This window comes from Rousettus aegyptiacus, unplaced genomic scaffold, assembly GCF_014176215.1.
Source record: "Rousettus aegyptiacus isolate mRouAeg1 unplaced genomic scaffold, mRouAeg1.p scaffold_m13_p_2, whole genome shotgun sequence".
In the NCBI taxonomy this organism is placed as follows: domain Eukaryota; kingdom Metazoa; phylum Chordata; class Mammalia; order Chiroptera; family Pteropodidae; genus Rousettus; species Rousettus aegyptiacus.
The window spans coordinates 43,502,200-43,526,210 of NW_023416295.1; the positions used below are offsets into that span (position 1 = coordinate 43,502,200).

Below are 24,011 nucleotides of genomic sequence, written 5' to 3' on the forward strand. Positions count from 1 at the left end.
TGTCAAGCTACAAATATTTTATGAAGACAAAGCAGACAAAATACTATATGGAAATCAAGACCAATATACAAAAATCAAAGTAGAACCTTTTACTTCAAAATATAGATTTTTTAAAAAAAATTTTTACTTCAAAAAGAGATTACCACTATGTCAAATAGCAAGATATTCAGACAGAAATGTTCAATAATTAAAAATGTAAAAAATGGGGATTGAAGAGTTAGAGATATAAACTTAAAGGTTTCCCCCCAATAATGGTAAAAGCTAATACAGGAGATTTGACTTCAAAAATGAAGCTACTGATTTTCTTTAAAATTCATCAAAAATGAGATGAACTAATATTGGATGGAGAAGAGAATGGATAAATAGATATGTAATAAACAAGCATGGTAAAATGTTAATGGCAGGATTTAGGTGGTTGATATACAACTAACTATAATTCAACTACTTGATATGTTTAAATTTTTTCAAAATAGCATATTAGGGAAAAGAAAATACTGACACTATAATCCTTAAAGTACACCAACTCTTATAGAGAGATTTGCCCGAACAGGAGATATGAGCCATCGGAACAAGTATGGAGTGTACATTATTTACTGATAACAATAAGTTGTTTAAATTGACACATCTAAGCCAGTTGCCTCAGCCCTCTCTCCTCATCTCAGAGGGCCAGGCAGGGGTAAGCACTGTTTCCTAGACTCCCTGTGGTCATGTTTTGGTTTCCATTTAGCAACTCAGTACAAAATATCTAATTTCCTTTTACCTGAATTTCTGGAAAGCTGCTTTCTTAAATTAAAAGATATAAATCTGCTCAAACACAATGGCAATCTTTCTCCTGGGATTCCAATCATTTCCAATTCTTTATTCCTGGTTGGAATTAAGTCCAAACAAGCAGTTGTCTTTTATTTCTCCCACTGCCCACGGAAATAAACAAATGATGTATTCCAATGCGCCTGACCCATTAAAATCCTTTTAAAAAATGTGCCTTAAGGAAGTTTTTAAGAATTTAATTGTAAAACACTTATCATAACATTCTTTATAGTAGAAAAAATTGGAAACAATTAAATATAGTATAGGTTAAATTTGTAGTACCTACATATAAGACAATACCTGTTAAGTAACTGAAAATAATGTGCACATTAATATTTGACATGGAAATAATACACAAGATAGTGAGTAAAAAATGGATTCAAGAGCCCCCAACCCAGCCTGCAGGTGCAAATAAGTGCCAAATCTGAGTCTCCATCAAATCCGCTTCGCCCTTATGATTCCTTGAGAACCCACCCCACCTAACTCACACATAGGCCAGAATCTTTTTCAGTGGCTATTACAAGCACCTGGCCTCAGCCTATTCTGCGGGCTTCCCTAAAATTTCTGAAAGGTCTACAAACCTAAACAAGCAACAATTGGCCTTGGCATGCTAAAGGTTAAAGACAAAGAGAGACTCTTAAAGGCAGCAAGAGAAAAGCAGTTACATACACAAGGGAGCTCCCATAAGACAGGCAGCTGATTTCTCAACAGAAACTTTCCAGGCCAGAAGGGATTGGCATGAAATATTCAAAGTGATGAAAAGTTAGGACCTATAACCGAGATTACTCTACCCAGTAAAGCTACCATTTAGAATTGAAGGACAGATAAAGACCTTCCCAAATAAGAAGTTGTTAAAGGAGTTTATCACCACCAAAACAATATTACAAGAAATGTTCAAAGGACTTCTTTAAGAAGATAAAAAATGTGAATAAGAACTACATGCCTATCAATAATTACTATAAATATAAAGAGAGAAAATGCTCTAATCAAAAGATACAGGGTAGCTGAATGGAGAAGAAAATAAGACCCATATATACGCTATCTACAAAAGACCCACTTCGAATCTAAAGACACATAGACTGAAAGTAAAGTAATGGAAAAAGATACTTCATGTAAATGAAAACGGAAAAAAAGCTGGGGTAGCATTACTTACATCAAACAAAATAGATTTGAAAACAAAAGGCTATAACAAGAGACAAAGGGGGACATTTCATATGCAATAGCCAAGATACGGAAACAATCTAAGTGTCCATCGAAAGAAGACTGGATAAAGAAGATGTGGCATGATTATACAACAGAATATTACTTGGCCATAAAAAAGAATGAAATCTTACCATTCGCAGCAATATGGATGGACCTAGAAGGTATTATAAGTGAAATAGATCACCAGAGAAAGACAAATACCATATGATTTCACTTACATGTGGAGCCTAAAGAACAGAAAATACGAACAATCAAAACAGAAATAAACTCATAGATATAGAGAACAAATTTGTGGGTGTCAGATGGGTGATGACTATAGGACTGGTACTAAGAGAAATAAGAAAACCCAGAAAAATAACTTCATTTGGGAATGAAAAAACACAGGTAATGAGGTTTCAACCTATAGTTGTGCTGTCCAACATGGTATCTCTAGCCATATATGACTATTTAAATTTTAATTAGTTAAAATTAAATAAAATTTAAAATTCTGCTACCGTCACACTAGACAAATTTCAAGTGCTTAATGGCCACATGTGTTTAGTGGCTACCATACTGAACAATGCAGATTACCAACCATTTTCATCATCACAGAAAGCTCAGTGGACAGAGCTGATTTATAAAATTTGAGTTGACAGCAGAATAGAATTCAAGTGGGTGTCTTTTTAATATCCCTGAAGATGGATTCCTGTAAAGTTCAAATATCTTTAGAAGAAATGCAAAATCCAACCACATAATCAATCTGAGTAGGAGCTGTGAACTGTGAATATAATAAATTAAATAATTCATATTATTTGATTAGAAGGACCTGAGATACATGAACACTCCCCACTTGATAGTATGAGTTAGCTGACATGACTAATATAAATAGAATTTGAAGAGTCCCAGTGAAGTTGCCAACGAGAATTTGGTCATGATCCTGGCTTAAACCTCTGGTTGGTAACTGGAGACGTGCTGGCAAGACCAACTACTACATGCAATACAATAGTTTTCTTAGTGATAAAATGATACCTGGAGCTCCAAATCTCACCCGAGAGGCAAAACTCCCTTGACAAAACTTCAGTTACCTAGAATGGTAACAGCTTTTCTTAATGAGTAAGCATATTTCAACTACACGAAGATCCAGAATGAAATATACAAATGCTTAAAAGAGAGAATCTCATCTGTAAGAACGACTGACTTATAACAAATTTAAAATATGTAATTGAGTAATAGCTTTAGACTTGTGATTTTAAGTTGTAAGTTCATATATCATATGAACATTACAAAGACTTTAAGGTCACTGTGTTTATAAATTTAATATGTTTATAAGAATGATTTAGTATCTAGGAATATTTTACTACCTCAGACAATAGAGGTACTTAAGAAAGTGAACATAGTAAACACTAAATATTATTCTAATTATTTTAGCCTATATCTATGCAGTAATATCTGTGAAAACACTCGTTTGATATGTACTTTATATTAAAATAAATAAATGATAAATAAATGGTGTGTATAAATGACAGTAAATCAAACAATAACATTCTTAATCAGATATTCTTTTGTTCTGAACCAGAAGAGTTTATAACCTCTGGAAAAAGTACCATAGGGCAGTTCTGACTAATAAAAACCACAAAAAGGTTGGATTCAAATTGGGAAAGCAGTTATCAGTATAGAGTGACAGAAGTCAACAGGGGATTTTTTTCTTCTATTTTTTTCCTAACATTACAATAGCTGAAAGAAAAAAAAAAATCCAAAACCAAGGCATAAAAATGTCACATATTCAAACATTTACTTTGATTTTTAAGAATCTAAAAGTGCATTTGGAAGCAAGGTCAAAAAGAAACTGTTCATGAAACAACATGCACTTAAAGAAAAAAGAGAATCCAAAAGTATATCAATTACCCTCAAAACTCTGCTCAGCAACTTCAAATAATAAGAATATATGTTCCTGGACAGAAATAACTTGAACCACCTCAGAGAAGACCACGTGACAAGTGCAACAGGTTGTGGCCTGTCAACCTTCTTAAGTGTCCACATTCCTCAGAACTCTGTCATCCCTTTTCTACTTTCGCCATCTCCAAACCCCCATGGCATTTAGCCACATAATTTTAAGTATCACCCAATGCACTAACTTCCAAAACCCAAATCTATCCTTTTCTCTCTATTCTCACTGCTATTATCTTGGTTTAATCCTTCATTAATTCTCACCTGTTCCACTACAACAATCTTCCCTAACTGATCTATGTTCATCCTCAGCTGGAGTGATTTCTCTCAAACCCACTCTGATTGTGTGCCTTCCCAGGTCAATTCCTTCAAGAATTCTCCATTGCCTAGCCCTTCCAGCTACTTCATCTTTCCTCATTACACTAAACACCATCAGTAGTACTACATGTTTGTTCGCTATCTCTACTCTCACTAGAATATAAGTCCATAATGGCAGAGTTTCTGTTCGCTGCTATGTGTTGCATAGTAAGTACTCAAACATGCACACATGAATGAGTGAATAAGTGAATAAACAAATGGCTAGTGACCTACCGGCCAAGGGCCTCCATAACGGGTCAGGGCCCTCCTCTTTTCATTTTACTGGCAACTCTACCTATACTGAATTGCTTAGTTACCTAAATACAACACGCACTTTCACGCCCTCTTGCTTTTCTTGAATACAAACTCTCCTCACCATTTAATAAACCTACCACACTATTACCGATATTTTAAAACAAACTCCAGAAAGCTTCCCCTGACCTCCTAGAGAGAATATATCCCTTTCTTTGTGCTACATCTGTACCTGTATCTAAGTGACTCTATTCAATCTGTACTGGAATGTGTAACTCCCTTGCAGGACTCTGAACTGAGGCCAAGGCCTATTATTCATCTTCACCTCCAGTGTCTTGGATAATACTTGTCATACAGCAATTACTTTATAAATGTTGAGTAAATTAATATATGCATGTCTATGTTATTCGAGGAATGAAAATACGGAGTTTCAAGAAGTCACTCCTCTAATTTTATGATGATAACCAGTCATGAAATAAAAGAATTAACAACCCATGACATCGTCCAAGGTAATAAAAGAGGAGTTATACAAAAAATATACATAACCAAACAATTCCAATGACTGGCATACAGTCACACTCACACTTTATTAGCTATACATGCTGGCTCCTTCTTGCTCCATTATCTGCCTTCCCTGAAAGAGAGACCTGGGTTACCTGTGAACAATATATTAAGTAGACCACTCTCAGAAAACTTCTAATGTTTCATCTAATACAAGTTTTTGTATTCTCTCTTATTTTGATTCCAACTTCAAAATAGTTTTATAAGACTAGATTTTACAACTAACCACACCTAACCCTGAACCAAAGACCACAGCTTTGTAATCTAAGCCATCAATGGCTTATAGCTGTGCCCTCAGACCATGGTGTAACCAACCATACAGGGACCCAATCACCTTCAGCCTTGGGAAGCCTCATCCGTTATCCCAAAGTGCCTTACAAATCTTAGTAATTTTCTCTGAATACTATAGAACAAGGCACCTAAATCCAACCATAAGGAACACACTTGCCCTTGCCTACTTAGTTCTAAGAATAAGAACCTGCATGTAAATGTACAATCACATACAGATGCACACAAATGAACAGACATAAATATACATGAAGCCATTTAAAAATGTAAGTTTTAAACCTAATGACAGCTAATGTAATATCAAGTGAAGCCAAGGCCAAGATGTAATCCTTGATTCCTTCCTCCTCCAACATTCAGTAACCACGTTATGGAAAATTTACCTCTTATTATTTTTCCAATAGGTTGCCTATCCCAATATTATGCCTTAGTTCAGAATCACAGCATTTCTCATTGGGATAATAGTCTCCTAATTGGTCTTCCTGTCTTTAGACTCAATGAAAAATGCATCTATCATTTGTTGAGGGGTTATATAACCAGCACTGCAGTAAGCTCTTGATCAATTAACTCTATATTTTTTAATTCTCACAGTAACACTGCCAAGCAGGAATTACTGTCCTCATTTTCACAGATGAGGGGACAGAAGCCCTGAGAGAGGTAAAGTAACTTCCCCAAGGTCATGCCTCTGGAATTGTGCGGTGGAAATTCAAATTCAGGTCTATGTTCCCATATGCTTAAGCTTTTTCAATTCAGTCCCCTATATAACCCTTCAAAAAGGTAAATGTAACCATGTTTTGCCTCACATAAAATCCTGCAAACAAGACGGGGCTCTCCAGCCTCGTCTTGTTATTCTCACCCCTTTCTGTCACATTTAACTCCCAGCAGTTACCTATTCTCACTGCTTTACCAGTGAACATACTTTTTCTGACAAGAACATTTTTCTCCTTTGGCAGGCTACTTCCAACACAAACTTCAAGACTTTCTCAAACAATTCTTATTCTGGAAAGCCTTTGCCTTAACAAATACACACCCAAAACTAGGTTAACTGACATTTGCTATGGTTATCAGCTAGTTTCTTATTACAGTGTATTATAACTTTACTAGGCTATTAGGAGTAAACACTGCATTTTTAAATCTCTGTGTTCCTAGTGCAATGTGTATACAGCAGAGGAAAGACTCAATGAATACTGAATTAATAAATAAATTAACCAGAAGCAGTACAGCTTAAGAACTTGGACCTAAAGTTAATTTGATATGCTCTTGAATTTTAACCTGCCACACAGTATACCTGCCAAGCCTGCAACAGGCTTGTAAATCTTTTTAATTTTTCCATCTGTAAGTTGGGATACAACTGCATCTGCCTCATAGTTTGGAAAGGAGCAAAGAAATAACAGATTTAGCACAATCTCTGACACATTGAAATACACATTAAACATTAGCAAGTTTTTTTACTCTCAACGTTTATCCATGCTGACAATCCACATCTCCGAAAATAGCTTATCTTAGCAGCTTCCATCAGGGCTTAAGATTTCTCCAAAAAGTCAGATTTCATGATCAAGAGAACATCCTCATCCACAGACGAGGGTCTTTCAGCTCTGGTTACACAAGAGTTCAGAAGCTACCACTACACCCTAAACTCACTATCATCTGCAGTTTTTTTGCTTCTCACCCACCTCTAGATTTCCTTCCTCAAAGTTGAGGACCAGGCTCCTAAGCAAGCGGAAACCTGCGCCCACAGAAACTAGTCGGTACCTTCTTCCAGGAACCACTACTTCTCAATAAGTAGTGCTAAGACGACTGGATACGAATTAGAAGAGACCTATCATCTAGTACAATTAGAAGAATTAGAAGAGACCTATCATCTAGTACGAACTTAAATCTCCTCGAAAGAGCCTAAGAGAACCCCTTCGATCCATCCCAAGACCTTAGCACCCAAAGTATTAATTTAAGATAGAGCATGAATTCCCATCATTGAGAATCCAAGAAAAAGGGTCCCTTTAAAGGCTACTCCAATAAGAATTCTTCAAGTCTGTTACTCTCAAACAGTAACCCAAACCCACCATTCCATCCCGTCCCCTTCTTAACAGGGTTCAGGGTCTCGTCAACTTTCTCTTGGAAGAGAGATTGGTTGGTACTCTCAGGGACCGCGATGCCTTCTGTCCACCCGTGTCACTTCCCTTCCCACTTCGCCTGTGCCACCAAGCAGCATAGTCGCGGCCTGGTCTCTCGCCACCAGCTCGCTCCAGAAGCGCTACTCACCGCTTCTTGGGGATGGTGCCCGACTCCTGTGCGGCGGGAGTGGCCGTGGGCGCCGCCGTGGCAGCCGACGGTGCTCTCCGCGCTTTGCACTCATTGGTACTCAGAGCCCCTTGAGGCCGGCTCAGCAGATGGCCCGAGAGAACCCGCAACCTCCGCCCGGCGCGGTCCCGGTCTGGATCCCGATCCCGGTCTGCGTCACAGTCGGAACCCGCGCCCATCCCGCCGGCTGCAGCCACCGCCTCCGCCATGGCTTCCGCCTTGTGCCGCCACCAGGGACCGCTGGGCGCGGGTGAAAGGTCGCTCAGAGCGGCGCCCGGCGCGGCCATTCGCTGCAGTGCATCCCAGCAGCCACCGCGGCGACTGGGCGGCGGGTGCCTTGCGCCTGGAGCTTCATATTCTCAGCTCCCGCCCACCGCGCCCTCCGTCCTCCGCAGTCACGCCTCGGACGGTGTGCACCTGCAGAGCAGGTGAGTTCAACCTGTCATCCAACTGGCCCAGCTCGGGCTGGCCTGGACCAGGAGCCAAACCACAAGCGCCCCGGGTGGTGTCCTCGGATGTAGCCTGGGCCTCTGGAGCAGTAGTTTTCGAGGCAGAAGCCTTGGAGTAAGACGCGTGGGCGGTGCTGCTAGATCTGATAGCAAAACCTGAGCATCCTTTCCCTGAATAAGCTCCTACTGCTCCACCTCTGCCCCGACTCTCTGCAGAGCCACTAAAGTAACTAAAACCTGGCTCGTTGCCTATAATCATTAGAGCAAATATCTGTCATTTTCTCATCACCTACTGCGTGCCTGGCACTGCGCTTAATGCTAGATCTCAATCCCATTTTACAGATAAGAAAACCGAAGCTGAGAGGCACTAACTTGTCCAAGGGCATGCAGCCAGTAAATGCTAAAACTGATTTTGCAGCCTCTTTCCATTCATTTGGATGCTGAGTCCTTCCTTACCCTAACGGAGGCAAAGTTTTTTGTTGCCACAGACAAAATCACCCAACAGCTGTTCTTAAGACCTCTCCCTTATCTACAAATTGACCTCATTTTTGGAGCATGGCGCTTGGTAAAACTAGGTGCTTCACAACCCTTCTCAGCCAGTGGATTAGATTGCAGACCTAACAATCAGAGTAAAGTTCCTTTTTGCCTAGTGTAAAGTTCAAAGATGTCTTGGGAGTGGTAAGAGGAAGGATTGCCACAAGGGTTCCAAGCCCAGTGAAGTCACCTCCTTTCTAAATAACCACCGTCTACCTACACGCCGGCTCTGCGAAAAAAAGTTAAGACATTTGAGGAGTTAGTTATTTGACTAATAAAGAACCCTTTACTAGTTCTCAAAATATTCAGGCAGTAAGGGGACTAATTTGTATGTGGGATCTCCAGATCTTAAGAGAGAGTTCAGCATTAAATGTCTAGTCTAGCTTTAGAGTTACTGAACCCAACTCCTGTTGAGCTGCTGCTTCTAACCATTGTACTCTTCCTAGAGGAAGCCATTGGCTATTTCAAATAGACTAGATGTGAAGAAGCGGCAGGAGTATGAGTAAATTGCTGAGCGCTCTAAGAAAAAGGGCTCCTCAAGTTCAAGAAGAGTTCAGCAACTCTAGTCATTGAGCTGCTCACACCCTTTCTAGATGTTACTAGAATAGTGTTAAAACACCAACTAGCATGTTACTTGCAAGCATGTAATATTAGTAGGTTTCTTGCCAAAATGCATTATAAGCAACACAGAATCTTTTTTGAATGACACTGGTCTATTAATTTTTGCTTGACCACCAGAGAGCTCAATCTACCACCACTGGCATGCTTTAAATGTAAATGTAGTTAACTGACTTCTTTAGTCTTATGCAACTTGAGGTATGGACATGCTTCTTGCCAACTCTCAGGATACAAATTTATAAATTTTGCAGATATCAACAGAATAACAAAAATCTTTTTCTCCTGTGTGATAAAAAGCTTAATGTCAACCAAAATTATGTATCAGTGGAATAACTACTGACTACATATATTTTGAATATGGGTAATTAAATACATATAGGCAGTAAAAGCATTTGTTGAGAGCTTATTATATACCTAATTCATTACTATGTGCTATGGGATGCAAAAGTATTTAAACCAATGCTTCATCTCTGTAATACGATCAAGCTAATTAGGAATTCAGATATATGTGAGGAAAAAACTGTGATACTATTGTGGAATACGAGTGATGTAGCTCAGCGGTCCCCAACATTTTTGGCATCAGCAACCGGGGAATCTAATGTCTGATGAGTTGAGGTAGAGCTGAGGTTGTAACACTAGCATTGGGGAGCGGCTGCAAATACAGATGAAGCTTCACTTGTTCATCTGCTGCTCACCTCTTGCTGTGCAGCCCGGTTCCTAATAGGCCACTGACTGCTACCAGTTCACAACCCCAGGAGCTGGGGTCCCCTGATGTAGCTGACCTTGGTGAGCTGCAAAGCCCAAGCAGAGTGCCCTGAAATTTATTTCATGCTATTTAAGAGGAACAAATGTTTCTCTTGAACATGGTCCATTGAGATGTTTATGATTCCCACAGAAAGCAAACCTCAGTGAATATCACATTCAGAAGGGCCTCAATGAACCTGTTTCTTCTGAGTCCTGGAATACTTGGCCCTTCATCAACCTGGATTCCAATGGAGAGCTGACCACATGCATAGAAACAAGAGGTGAACCAATGACATACGAAATTTTTAATGGAGTGACCTTTATTTGCATTTATATCTCTTCTAATATGAAGCACAAAAAGTCTTAACAGGATAAACTCCTGAAACGTGTACCAAAGTTCTTTCCTGCACTGATTTTCATTACTAATCTTCAGAGCTGCTGAGTGATCCCTGAATAAAGAAATTCTTGCACTTTTACATATTTTTATTATAAAATATAACAGAAAAATGAACCAAAGCATAAATTGTCACAGATTAAACACCATGTAACTTAAATTTAGGTTGAGAGAACACTGCCAGCACTCCAGACATTCCCCTTATTGCACCCCCATCACTTCATCCTTTCTACCTGCCAAAGGTAACCACTGTCCTGAGTTTTATGATATACATTTTTTTGTTTTTCTTTTTTTTTAACAAGCATGCATTTCTTATTTACATTTATAGAAATGGAGTCATATAATATTTTTTGGTTTCTTTCACTCAATATTATATTTGTGAGATTCATCCATATTGTTGCATGTAGTTGTACATTCATTTTCTTTGCTGTATAGTAATCCATTGAATGCATATACTGGAGTTTATCTATTCTACAATTAATGGACATTTGAGTTATTTTCAGTTTAGCACTGTTGTGAATGAGGTTGCTATAAACATTCTTGCATATGTCTCCAGGTAGACCTATAGATGAATTTTTGTTGAGTAACCATCTAAAAGAATTGCTAGGTCACAGAGTATGCATGCATATGTTTAATAGATAATGTGATGCCAAACCGTATTCCAAAAGGATTATATAAAAGCTACTATCTCAGTAGCATATGAGAGTTCCCATTGCTCTAATATGTTATTGCCGGTCTAGTTAGTTTTAGCTTTATGTAACATTATCTTGTTGTGGATGTAATTTGCATTTCCCTGATTACTATTGAGATCAAGGGCCATTTTGTATGTTTGTCAGCCATTTGGATATCATCATTTGTGAATGTAATGAAGATAAATCTCCTGTATTACCTTCTAGAAGCCTTATTGTTTTTCCTTTATAATTTATACCTACAGTTTACCTGGAATTGTATAGATCAGGTATTTTTTTTTTTCAAAATGAATACCTAGTCGTCTTAGCACTACTTATTGAAAAGATCTTGTTCTGCATTGTCACCGTTGTCATAAATCAAGTGTCCATATAGCATTGGTCTATTTCTGGACTCTCTATTCCATTGGTCTGTTTATCTACCTTATGCCAGATTCAAACTGTTTTAACTATTGTGTGTGTGTGTATGTATGTATATATATACATATATACATATATATATTCTTTTAGACTTTCTCCATACAGTCATATCATTTGTGAATAATAGCAGTTGATTTCTTCATTTATAACCCTTGTACTTCTTTTCCTTCCCTTATAACCCTGAACAGTATTTTTTTTATTGCTTTATCCAGCTGACTAGGACCTCCAATATAGTGTTGAGTAGAAGTTGTGATAGTGGCACCCATTTCTTGTTCCTGATTTCAAAGAGAAATTTCTTAACATTTCACCATTGTTTGAAGTGGATTACTTTTTAAAATAAATCATTTACAGATTAAGCAGCTCTCCTTCAATATATTCTAGTTTGCTGAGAGATTTTTTTATCATGAATGGATATTGAGTTTTATCAGATGTTTTTTCTGTATCTATTGAGATGATCATAGGATTTTTCTCCTTTATTTCATTACTATGGTAACTTACGTGGATTGATTGTCCACTGTTCAATCAACCTTTCGATGCTGGCATAAACCCAACCTGGTCAATGATGTATTGGCCGTTTTACATATTACTGAATACAGTATATTAAAATTTTGTTTTAAGATTTTGTGTCTATATTTATAAGTAAGGTCGATCTATTATTTTCTTTTTCTGACAGGAACATATCAGGTTTTGATGGCCTCATCAAAACAAGCTAGTGAGTATTCCTTTGTTCTCTAGTCCCAGGAAGAGTTTATGTAAGACTGATCATTATTTCTTTCTTATTAGAACTCACCAAAGAAATGATGTGAAATTCTACATTTTTTAATGGGAAGTTATTTAATGCTATTCAAATTTTTTGTTTATACTCGTTTCAGGTTTTCTCAATTTTTTAGCAAATTGCTTCATTTACATTTTCAAATTTACCAACAGTTTTCCATAATATCCTCGTTTTAATGTCTATAAGATCTGTGGTAATATCCTACTTTTCACTCCTTACATTGGTTATTTTGTGCTCCTTCTCTCTCTTCTAAAATCAGTTTGCCAGGCATTAGTCAATTTATTACATTCTTAAAGGACCAGCTTTTGACTTTGTTGATTCTCTTATATGTATGCTTTTAAAAATTTCCACTAACATTCCTTGTCATTTCCTGCTTTCTATTTTTCTTTCCTAATTTCTTGAAATGAATGCTTAGCTCATTGATTTCTCAGACTTTTGTGTGTATTTGTTTTCTGATATATGTTTAGGGCTATAAATTTTTCTCTAAACAATTTCATTCATTCAAGTTTTAATAACAGTTTTTTTTTTTCATTATTATCCAGTTCCAAGTAGTTTCATTTGCATTTGAAAATAAAGGCTCAGTTCATTAGGAAAAAATAAATAATGATAGTGGGAGATTTAACATACTTTAATAATTGATAAAGTAAGTGGACAAAATTCCAGTTAGGATATAAAAATCTTGGAACAACACAACCATTATGTCAAATTTGTATTTGGGGAACACTGTACCTCAAAACAATAGAGAATACATATTTTCAAATAATTTATAATGATCTTAAAGTTTAGCTCCATCAACTCTGTGTGCGTGTGTGTGTGTGTGTGTGTGTGTAAATGGTTCTATTCTGTAACTCTTAATCTTTCTGTAACCATATATTTTATATGAGTTTCTTGTGCTCTCTCTCTCTCTCTGTTAAAATCAGTTTGCCAGGCATTAATCAATTTTATTACATTTTTAAAGGACCAGCTTTTGACTTTGTTTTCTTTTAAGCAGTCTGAGAGTAGAATTCTGGATCATTTAGCCCATTTTAATTTAATTGACTTACAAATGTATTGGCTGTAACGGCTATGAGCACTAGCCTTATTGCAAGACAGACTTGGGTTCAAGTATTGACTCTACATACCATTGACCAGATATGTTGTCTCGAGCTTGTCACATTAATATCTCAGGGCTTGGCCCCTTGTCTACAAAATTGGGATAGTAATGGCTATTTCCCAGGCATATTAAAGAATTAATAAGCAAAAATATAGTAAATTCTAAGCTCTATTATGGAAGGAGGAGTGAGGCTAGGAGTATCTGTGTAAGGCAGAGAGTTTTCCTGGAAAAGATAATCCATATTAGGAAGAAGAAAAATAAGGAAATATAAGACCAAGTTATGGGAACATTGAAAACTTAGCAGAGAAGTAAAACCTTGATCTGGTGAGAGCTATTATAAATTCTCGAACAGGGGATTAGCATGACAAGCCTGTAAAGACTACTGCTTTGGAATTCATTCTCAAGTGGAAATCAGCCTGTCCCGTATACCAGAGAACCTATTGGAAGTTGTAAAAAGAAGTTATACCAGCAAATGATGAAGACCTACAAAAGAAGTTAACAATATTTTTGACTTAAAAGAAAGCATCAAATTTTATTAGCTATCTGCTCCAGTAAAAGTCACTGAGTTAGCTCGATAAGTAAAGATGTTTAATGTGAAAATGGCTAGAGATGGTTCCGTGTTCTGCTGTAATACTATCCTATTTCAGAATGTCACAATCACACTAACGTACATAGGGTAAGGAAAAACTGACTTAATTAGCCAAATCATTGGGGTAGAGTTGAAAGTACTTAATATTCTCTTGCTGCTCTGGCACTAACTTATTATGCATCCTAAAATTCTTTGTTTCTTCATTACTTAATATTTTAGGTAGGAATAATTTCTGATGCCTTACCTTTCAGTTTTATTGTAAAATAATAAATGTGCAAGCATTTTGGAAAACAAAATGAAAAGTCACTTTAAATGATTATTTTCTTTGGAACATATACAATCAAGATTTGATATTTCTCAGTTAATACTCTAAAGCAGTAAACTTCTTAAGTTTTAAATTTTTAAATAAACAAACTTTTTGGTCTCTAGGATTCCTTTATAATCTTAAAAATTGAGACCCCCTAAAAAGCTTTTATTTATGTTTATATCTATCTACAAACCTATCTATACCATATTAGAAATTAAAATTGAAAGTATTTAAAATATGTCTTTATCAATTTATTTTAAAATAATGATAAACCAATCAAAATGTATTTTTATTAAAATAACTTTTCCATTAAAAAAAGAGAAGAAATTTTTTTAATGCTTGTCTAACTTAATGAAAGACAGCTAGGTTCTCATATCTCGTGTCTAACTTCAATCTGTTGAGATATCACAAGCCATGTAAGTGCTGGAAAACTTCACTTTGCACTCATGAGAAAGTGAGAGTGAAAAAGACAAATAACTTCTTAGTCTTATGAAGAAAATAGTTTTGACCTTGCTGATCCCCGAACGGATTTTGAGAACCCACAAGAGTTTCTAGATCACATCTTGAGAACTGCTGCTTTTAAAGTATTTCTATAGACGTCTGCTAAAACGATGGCTAGGGAAGCCCCAGATAACTGAATGTTACTTAATGCTTTGCCACAAAGAAGTAGTATGCAGTGCCACTAATGTCGTCAAGAATACTTACAGCATAATTTCATATTTTAATACATTCTTTCTGAAATATATATGTTTTTAAATTTCACATAATCACATTTTGAATGTGATTCCTACACTTTAAAATCAAATTCTAAAATCTAATTCATATGTGAATGGAAATACAATTCTTATAAATGGAATAGATAAATTTAGTGTCACTTTTGTGACAGCATGATTTTAAATTACTTTATTGAATTAGGTTCACTACCATTTTAGGCTTGTAAAGTTATTTTTATCATTATATGTGGTAAATAGTTAAAAAGATGTCCTGGGGCCAATTGAAAGCTACCATGAATCAGATGTTTAAAGTGACCTATTAACCATCCATGCAGTGTTTCCACTGTTCCCCTAAATCTACTTAAAGGAGCAATATCTGTTTTTGAAATCTTTACTTTTTAAAAGGTTGACATATTAAACGACTATATTATCAAGCAAAGCGATATGGTAGCTTCTTCATGCTCTTCTTACTTTTTTTTTTGGGGGGGGGGGTCAATCTAATGCAGGACTGGAGAGGTGAGAAGTGAAAGTATTCGTGGTCACTAAAATGAACAATAAAATCAGTCCATGAGCTAATAGACAAAGTCATGGGAAGACAACTAAAGCTAATGCCAGGAGGCCCCTCTAGGAAAGCCAAAATGGGAAGCATACCCCAAACTAGAGCCCTGTGTAGAATCTCTGATAGCCAGACTACAAGGCAGGAATGTGTGGACAGGCATAGGAGGCCAACTAATTCTGCTAATTTCTTGTCCTTTTTGAAATATGCTCTTAAAAGACATTCTCTGACCCTCTATATAATCCTCAAAATATATCTTTGATCCAGCTTGTTCTAAGCTTGTGTGCAAAATAATGGTGTGTGTGAAAGTATTAAATTTTTCCCTTTCTGTGGGGAGAGAGGATAGGGTGGAGTTGAAATTCAGATTACTAAAATTTTAATTATAGTCAGTTCTAACTGACTTTATGATGAGCATGTGATCCATAAGCAGCTTTTAAACCCATCCATTTAATCTCAGTTCAGGAGTTCAGGTTAGAAGAAGTTGCCTGTGTAGAGCAGGGTCATAAGATGAGCCTCTGGAGAGCAGGCAGGAGGTTGGTAGAGGGATGAACATCAAGAAACCTACAGGGAAGCAGTGCACCAGCTGGAAAAACGTGACACCAGATGCAATAATAATCAGAGAGAGACCTAGGCCCCACAGCACCCAGGGGTTCTACAAAAGAAAAGCAAAGATATTTGAGAGAATGAGCCCCTTTGTATGCTAGTTCTGGGTGATCCTTATAAAGCACTAGGGGTCAGGAAAATCAGCCTTCAATAGTTACCCACTGACCTGCCCTTTTGCACCTTCGCTACAAGTACATTTGTGTTCATAGGAAGCACCATCCTAAGTACTTACCATGATTTTCTAAAGACTGCTCCATCATTGAAGGAGTTCGTTTATTATAACCAACCTATGGATCTTCCAGCTCCCCAGCACATCTTAAATTGTTAGGAAAAACATTACAGAAATCCAGAATTCATCATGATGTGAAGACTTAAAATCACCATTAAAATGTGTGAAAATGCAGTTTTACCTTATAAGAAATTATAAATATGTGTTGATGACCAGTTTTGTAACTTGCCCAAAATAAAATCATATTTCAGCTAAATCACATTTTCTTTAGAACCTACTGGTGAGAACAATAGGTAAGCGCCTTCTTCCCAGCTTTGAAATGAGATTGTTAAAATTACCTTGTCTTATGAAAGAATGTGATGTTTTAGATTTGCATCCAGAAAATCCAGTGTAGGTGGTAAGCAGGGAGGCAGCAAGAGGGTCGGAGAATAGATCAAACAAAATCGGCCACGTTAAAGCTGGGTGATGGCTACATGGGGGTTCACATACTCTCTAATTTTGTGTAGATATTGCATTTCCCATAACAAAAAGTTTAAGAATTATATTTAAAATTTTAACTTTGCCTTTTTTTATTACTATTTTAAAACAATCAATGCAGATTATAAAATATCTAGACAAGACAGTAAAGAGTAAAGGAGGGAAAAAAATCTTAGTATGCACGACCTTTCCCAACACTCAAATATCAAATATGCTAATAATGTCACTCCATAAATACGAATTGATCAGTGGTCAATCTTACTAGTCCTTAATTTTAATGCCATGATTTCTCCAGTATTGGCTGGTATTGCCCCATGTTTGCGAAAGTGAGGGATGATAAAAACAGCTATAAAGTACACTGTACTACTTAACCATCCAGCAATAGTGATAATTGCAAGGTCAGGTTAACCAATTTGAGTAAACAGATACCGTAATGTTTTTATCTTCCATGATTTGAAGGAACTCCATCAGGAAACCAAGATGTTATCAGGTCAATTATTGTCTGCAGTAGCTTTGCAAAGCACCTTGAAAAAGCACTAATGAGCAAATAACTGCCACCAGCAGAACAGCAAAAGAGGTCATTTCTTCAGCCTAACGTAAAACCAATATTTCATATTTCAATGCAGTTGTGGTGCATTGGTTATATATTGCTGGCTAACAAATCACCTCCAAATTTAGCAGCTTAAAATAGTAAACATTTATTATCTCACGCCATTTCTGAGGGTCGAGAACCCAGATGGCTTAGCTAGGTGGTTCTAGCCTAGGATCTCTTAAGGAGTTACAGTCATCTCAGGCTCACTTAGAGCTGAAGAGCCTACTTCCAAGTTCACCCACAAAATTGTTAGCCAGCTTCAGTTTCTTACTACAAAGGTCTCACCATAGACTGCCTGAGTATCCTCATGACATGGAAGCTGGTTTCCCACAGAGAAAGTGTTCAGACAGAGAGAAAGACTAAGAAGAGAGCAAAGAAATGAGAGCGTGCCCAAGATAGAAGCCATAGTCATTTATGATCTAGTCTTGGAAATAACATGCCATCATTTCTGATGTACAGACTGAACCTAGTACATCACAGGAGGGAAAACACAGGGATGTGAATAGCAGGAGGAAAGGATTGTTGGGCAACCACTTTGGAGGCTGGCTACTACATGCAGGACAGAAGAAGAGAAAAGACGTATTAAAAATAAGATACATGAAAATGGATTTGCAAGGATTATCTTTAAGCAAAGTTGGACCCCAATCCATCTGGGATAGTTTTGTTACTAAAGAGGGTGCCAAATAGTAACTTCCGACCATTTAAAACTTTCAAAATACCTTAATGCTGTAAATCTCTGTGAATAAAAGCAGAGTACCCCATCAAGCACTCAAGCTGTGGGATTACTGAGTTTATCTACATTTAGAGCTGAAAAGGACAGCAATAGCAGTTTTGTTGCTAAATTGTTTCATCCCCATCATTCCCAAATGGGGTCAGATGTGCCTCTGCCGAAATTCAGTTCCTGGTTTCTAGTCGTGTTCCTAGTGGACTTTAATCTGATTTTGCACAAATGCTATAATCTGGCATTTTGTTGGTTTGTAATCTTAACCATCCCAACCAAAGAATCATGGTAGAAGAGAAAAAAAAAAATACAGCACATGGTTTTTGCCTCCAAGAATCCTAAGATCTTCGTAAACTGACAGTCTTTAGCTATCCCTAGGCCTCAGTTTATACATACCAAATTAAAAGTTATGCTTCAGTCTCTTCCTCTGTGTTCATCACTAAATCAATACTTATGTGTTGATTTCTAGCACCAGTAATTTTGAAAAATATTTTAAGTTTTCCTACCATACTCCCAAAATACAAGTCATCATTGCAAATAACTCAACCAAAAAACTTAATATATGGGTAAACCATTGAAGTAGTAGATAAATCCTACAGTCTAACATAGAATAGTATTTTTTCAACTATGATATTGATTAGATTGTAATAAGGGATGTGATCGTATTATAATCCATTGGCAAGTAGATCTCTTCTTATCAAAAATAGACTAATACACTCAAAAGTAGCTCTAAAATTGGTAAACTACAAACTAAAGAATGATTGTCTAGGTATAGTATAAGAGAAAGGGAAAGACAAGTGACATCTTTTCACTTTCATAATAGCTATCACAAAAGAAATAGGCTTTGTAATAAATTTACTCTTTGGTAAAAGAGAGATATAATCATTTTTAAATGGGTTGAATAATAAATTAACTCTCCTTAATGGAAAGACTTTGATGCATACGACCATTCATTCTGAGTCTAATAGTCACTATTAATCATTATCTCCTCCCAACCCCATAGTACTCTTAATAATATCCTACACATTCCTTTTTGAGTCCTCTCTTGATGTTATCAGAATGTGTAGAATTATTTTGTTGTCAGGTATTTTCTTTTTGTCAAGATGATCCATTGGTATCTCTTCAAAGAGATTTTTTTGGTACCACTCTAAAGAATAAATCACCTATACTACTTCACCCCCAAAATAAAAATTAAATATTTGTTATTCTTTAACAGAAAGTTAAATGGTTTAGGATGAAGAGATTCTTTCCTGTTGTTTATTCTCCATGGGTTATTATGTTTATACAGCCAAATCATGTGGGTTTTCTTGTTAGGGTCACTTTAGCAGACATTTTTTCCCAGGGAAAAACTGTCATTGATCATAGCGGTTGGTCTAATTCCTTTCTCATATGTTTATTTTTGAAGAACTCCCACAGACTGGCTTGGCCTTAACCATAGATAGAAGTTTATTCTGTATGATTTGTGTGTGTGTGTGAAGTAAGGGGCAGCAAGGGTAGTAGGAAATAAATCTTGTTTTATACAAACATGTAAGAGAACCCTCAACTGATCACCAAAGAATAAATGATTAATATCATAGTCTTTCCTAAGAGCACATTTTGATCGGTCAGAAATAGAGATATCACAAGAACAACAGGCACCTAAAAGGGAATTAAGAGAGGTCAAGCAGAACTTACCTATGTCCAAGATCACTCATCTGTCCTTCTATCCAAGTTCTGCCTAAGGACTTCACAACTACTCTCATATTTCAGGAAATTGTCCCTGATACTTAGAGAAAAATTGAGAATAATTACCTAAGAGTAACATAACGGATTGTCATCATTTTATAGGGACAAGATGAGAGACAAGTAAGAAATGAGAAATAATCTAAAATGGATATAAAGGTTAACAGAAAAGCATTCTGTAGTTATACATTTAAAGGAAGAGAGAGAGAAATCTCACACATACTCCCAAACAAGAAAGGAAAAGTGATTACAATTAACCATGTAAAGATAACTGTTTTTCTTTCTTTTAATGGCTTCTGGGTCATGGTTGTTTTATCCTCAAATTTTATAAAATAATTTAGTTGGGTAAAATAATTGGTTGTAGAAAGCCAAACTCATTAGGTCAGGGATAGAAATGGCTGATGTATATTTTTAATTACTGAGTATATTTAGTATGAGGGCCTGATGGCATACACCTCACAATATTAAGAGAGGGGGAAGAACCTCCTGGTCTTATAGAAATAACTCAAAACTCTGAGTTAGGAGACCTGGGTTGAGTGTAAGATCATACCCAAAACTTTTGCTCTCTGTCTTCCTTACCTTTCTTCACCTTGTTTACCTTTTGGGTGGTGATCTTAATCCCTATTCAACTTTTGGGATATTGTTAGGGTCAAGTGAAATAATACATATAAAAGTACTGTTCAAAGTTATGAGTCCTGTAAAAATGTCAGCATTGCTAAGTACACATTGTCTTTTGTCATTCTATTTTACACCTTGGAAGATAAAACTTCCTAAAAATAGCAAAAAGCTAAATGTAATACCTAACACTAGAAATAAGGAAAAGGAAAACCCAATTTAGTTTAGTTTTGATAGAAAAAAATACTAAAACAAATCAATAAAATATTAATCCTTCAAGAAAGTACCAATTCCTGGTTCGGTAGCAGTTAATGACTTCTCAAAGAGAGATGACATCAAATAAATTCCTTTATGACATAAGAAGAGACTCTGTACAGAAGGGAAAAATAATAAGTAAGTCTGCTTCAGCCACAGTTCAAATGCTCACAAATATTTAATATGATTAGAGAAAAACTAATGAAGCTTTATATTCTGTTTCACATTCCTTTCTCTTTCTCTGACTAATACTTGCTCCTTGGTTTAGACAAAGCTTTTGGCTTTAGCCTTAAGCTAGAGTGTTGGGGTATCTAGAGTGGTAAATGGGAAATTAAATATAAAATATTTTTTAAATTGAAGATTCAATTTAATTGTAAAGCGCGCGCGCGCACACACACACACACACACACACACAATGAAGTGTAATAAGAACTGCTTACATTAAGAGTCAGGATTCTTACATTCCACTCTAGAACTACTTAAGTGACCAGACTCTAATTTGGTAGTTGTACATCGGGTTCTAGTGCTCTACTGAGAGTTGGTCAAACCTCAAACAGCAAATGGGGATTTTTCAGGGGCCTGTGGAATATATTGCACTTTTCTCTTAGGAGGAAGAGAAAAGAAGAATGTGATTTGCTTTGAAAATTTAGCTAGTTTGAGGTTTCCCAATGAAAGTTCTATAGGATGCTAATTCTTCCAAGGGCATGTTTCTCTCATTCTGCTGTCATAAATTTGGGAAACACCACTGTAATTCTGCCCCCTTGCAGAGTCACTTTGCCCATTAGTTTATTAAAGGTTCTGAAAATTCTTTGTAACCTTCTGTAATAAAGTGTGTTTACCCACAGAATGGTTTCACCCCTAACATCTATTTATATCCCTCTGAGATACATTAGCTAAAATTATAAGTCCTACAGAGCAAGTGCTTGAGATACGAAAAACCAAGGCTAGCACCCAAAGAACAGTCATCATTGATGAATTATTCTGTGACTAGTGGTCCAAAGTGTTTGTCCAAAGTTTAAATTATTAATGCCCTGGATGAAGGTCAGGAGAGCATGTTCTTAACACCTAGATATGATACTTAAGCTAAACCTATGTAATAAAATATTTTTCTCTTGGCTATAAGGTAAGTTCTGCCAGTGGGGCGGAGTTGAGCCTTTTAAAGAGGACTAGAAAGCTTATTGCACACACATTTACATGTACACATATAAATTCAGTGTTTCTATACATTGAAGCAATGTATGGATGGGTGACCAAGGTTTGTGAGCTTGGTAAGTTCCTGGATGAAAGAACAAGAATTCAAGGTGATATTGAAACATTCAACAAACAGTAGAACAGAAGAAGCAAGGTATTAGTACTTCTTAGAGTGAGAAACAGGTGCAGATGGAAGAGGTTGTTAAAAGGAAAAGAGGGAATTTGACAGTATCTCAGCACCCGGAAAGAATCATGATGCTTCCAAATGTACTCCTGTGTTTCTTACTCTAGAGGATAATGCTTGCTGTGATAGGAAAACTGTGTATGGTGGAGGGTGAGGAGATTATCAGCTCTGTCTTTGTCTTTGATATTTAACTTGAATTCCCAACAGCTTTATAGACAGAGTGGGGTTCAGAAGTGGATAAAGTGTTTTGTTTGTATGAAATGTACAGATTATCTCCTACTCTAAATTCTATGAATAATCTTCATTATCCTCTTTCAGTATTTTCATCCAGAAAAAGAAAGGAATCATCTTTGTGCATTTATCCATTTTTTAGAAAGTGACCTTCTAGAACAGCATTTCTGGCATGTTCTGGGTGGGTGTAAGCATCCTGGGGGTGTTCCATTAATGATGATAAAGAAGCTTAAATGAAGAACACAAAGTCAGACTGAAAGTTAATAAGGTTCAATTCAGGATTCTCAGTGCTTGAGTTTCCAGCAAAGCCAGATCTTGTACTACTTTTAAACTGTGTCTTAAATATATTGATTTTGTTTCCTCAAAATAATTTACTCAAGTAGTTCTGTTAAGTATTGACTTGCAATGCCTGCAAGTCTCATTGCGCTGAGTTATCATGGAAATACCAGATATTTTAAAGACATGGACAATCAAAAACATATTTTGTTCTTTTATCTCTCCCCTGGCTGGGAAAAAGAGGACTTGCTACAAATAGCACAGTTAGTGGATCACAATATGAATTACTGCTCATGTGAAATCATGAACTTCTCATTACTGTGTTCATGGTTTGTCATGCATTACATTTTTAGCAGGGCTGGCCTGAAATTTATGCACATTATTAGTCATTATTATCCATAGGCCTTATCAAGTCAATGGTGTCTGCTTACTTGTTGGATATATTCTTTAAATTTACCATCAAAGTTTCTGTATAGTTTGTAACTTGCAGAGTAATTAGTTCTACATCCTCCTCATATTCTAGAGTTGTGACTTCTAAGAGTTTGGATTGGCTATACCTACAATTACTAATTTCTCCAAATCCGCTGGTGCTGACACTTTTCTCCCAATCAGAAGTCTGAAAGCGCTCCTTGACTTCTCTCTTGTTCTTCCACTTCTATTTCGACCATCACCAAGTTATACCGGAAAAGAAATCTTTTCCTCACCATTTATACTACCGTAGCCTATACCAGGCCATATCACCTCCGTCCTGGCCAATCTAACTTTCTCCAATCTCCCTTCTTTGAATTACAGTTAAATACATTCCTACCAGAATAACCTTACTAAAGTACTGTTTGTAATACCCTCTAGCAACTCTGACTACCATAGACCTCGATAATCTCTACAAACTCAAAGTATTCATAGTACTTACAGTCGGGCCCAAGCAGTTTAACACTTAAGTATTCTCAGATAGTTGGATTAGAATTCATTTTGTCTTTCTTGAGTAAAAATATTTCTCACATTTCTTTTCAGCTACTATAGCCCCCAATGCAAGACTTGTTCAAGACCAACCCTCAGGGTAAAGTCCTGCCCAGTTAGTATTGCTTTAAATGTGCCATAGAATATTCTATGCTATACCAGGAAAAGGTAGGTTACCATTTATTCACTCATCAAACATTTTAAAGTAAATTCTGTATGCCAGACACTGTGCAATGAATGCAAAGAGATCTAAGTCTTGCCTTCAAGGAGCTTGTGGGAGAGTCAGACAAGTCTGGTGTGGTGAGGACTCAAAGTATGTGCAAGTGCTTATGGGCACCCAGACGAGACACAATGACACCAGAATAGGAATAATAAGGAATGAAACACCATT

The 24,011-nt window shown here is 36.6% G+C and overlaps 1 protein-coding gene and 1 long non-coding RNA gene across 5 annotated transcripts in view; one reads left to right on the forward strand and one right to left on the reverse strand.

Annotated features, from left to right (window-relative positions):
* AGPS (alkylglycerone phosphate synthase) overlaps nt 1–8,038 on the reverse strand; it is a 108,105-nt gene extending 100,067 nt beyond the window's left edge. Inside the window, exon 1 of the mRNA XM_016152598.2 lies at nt 7,651–8,038. Within this exon, the coding sequence (XP_016008084.2) occupies nt 7,651–7,976 (326 nt within the window). The 5' untranslated portion in view covers nt 7,977–8,038. The remainder of the gene's footprint in view (nt 1–7,650) is intronic.
* LOC107514668 overlaps nt 8,006–24,011 on the forward strand; it is a 50,296-nt gene continuing 34,290 nt past the window's right edge. For 3 of the 4 annotated variants that reach the window (XR_004955691.1, XR_004955689.1, XR_004955692.1), the window contains exons 1-2: nt 8,006–8,117; nt 10,186–10,315. This is a non-coding gene — a long non-coding RNA (uncharacterized LOC107514668). Of the gene's footprint in view, nt 8,118–10,185; nt 10,316–12,207; nt 12,247–24,011 lie in introns of all 4 variants that reach the window. The other variant, XR_004955690.1, reaches the window with a different exon arrangement.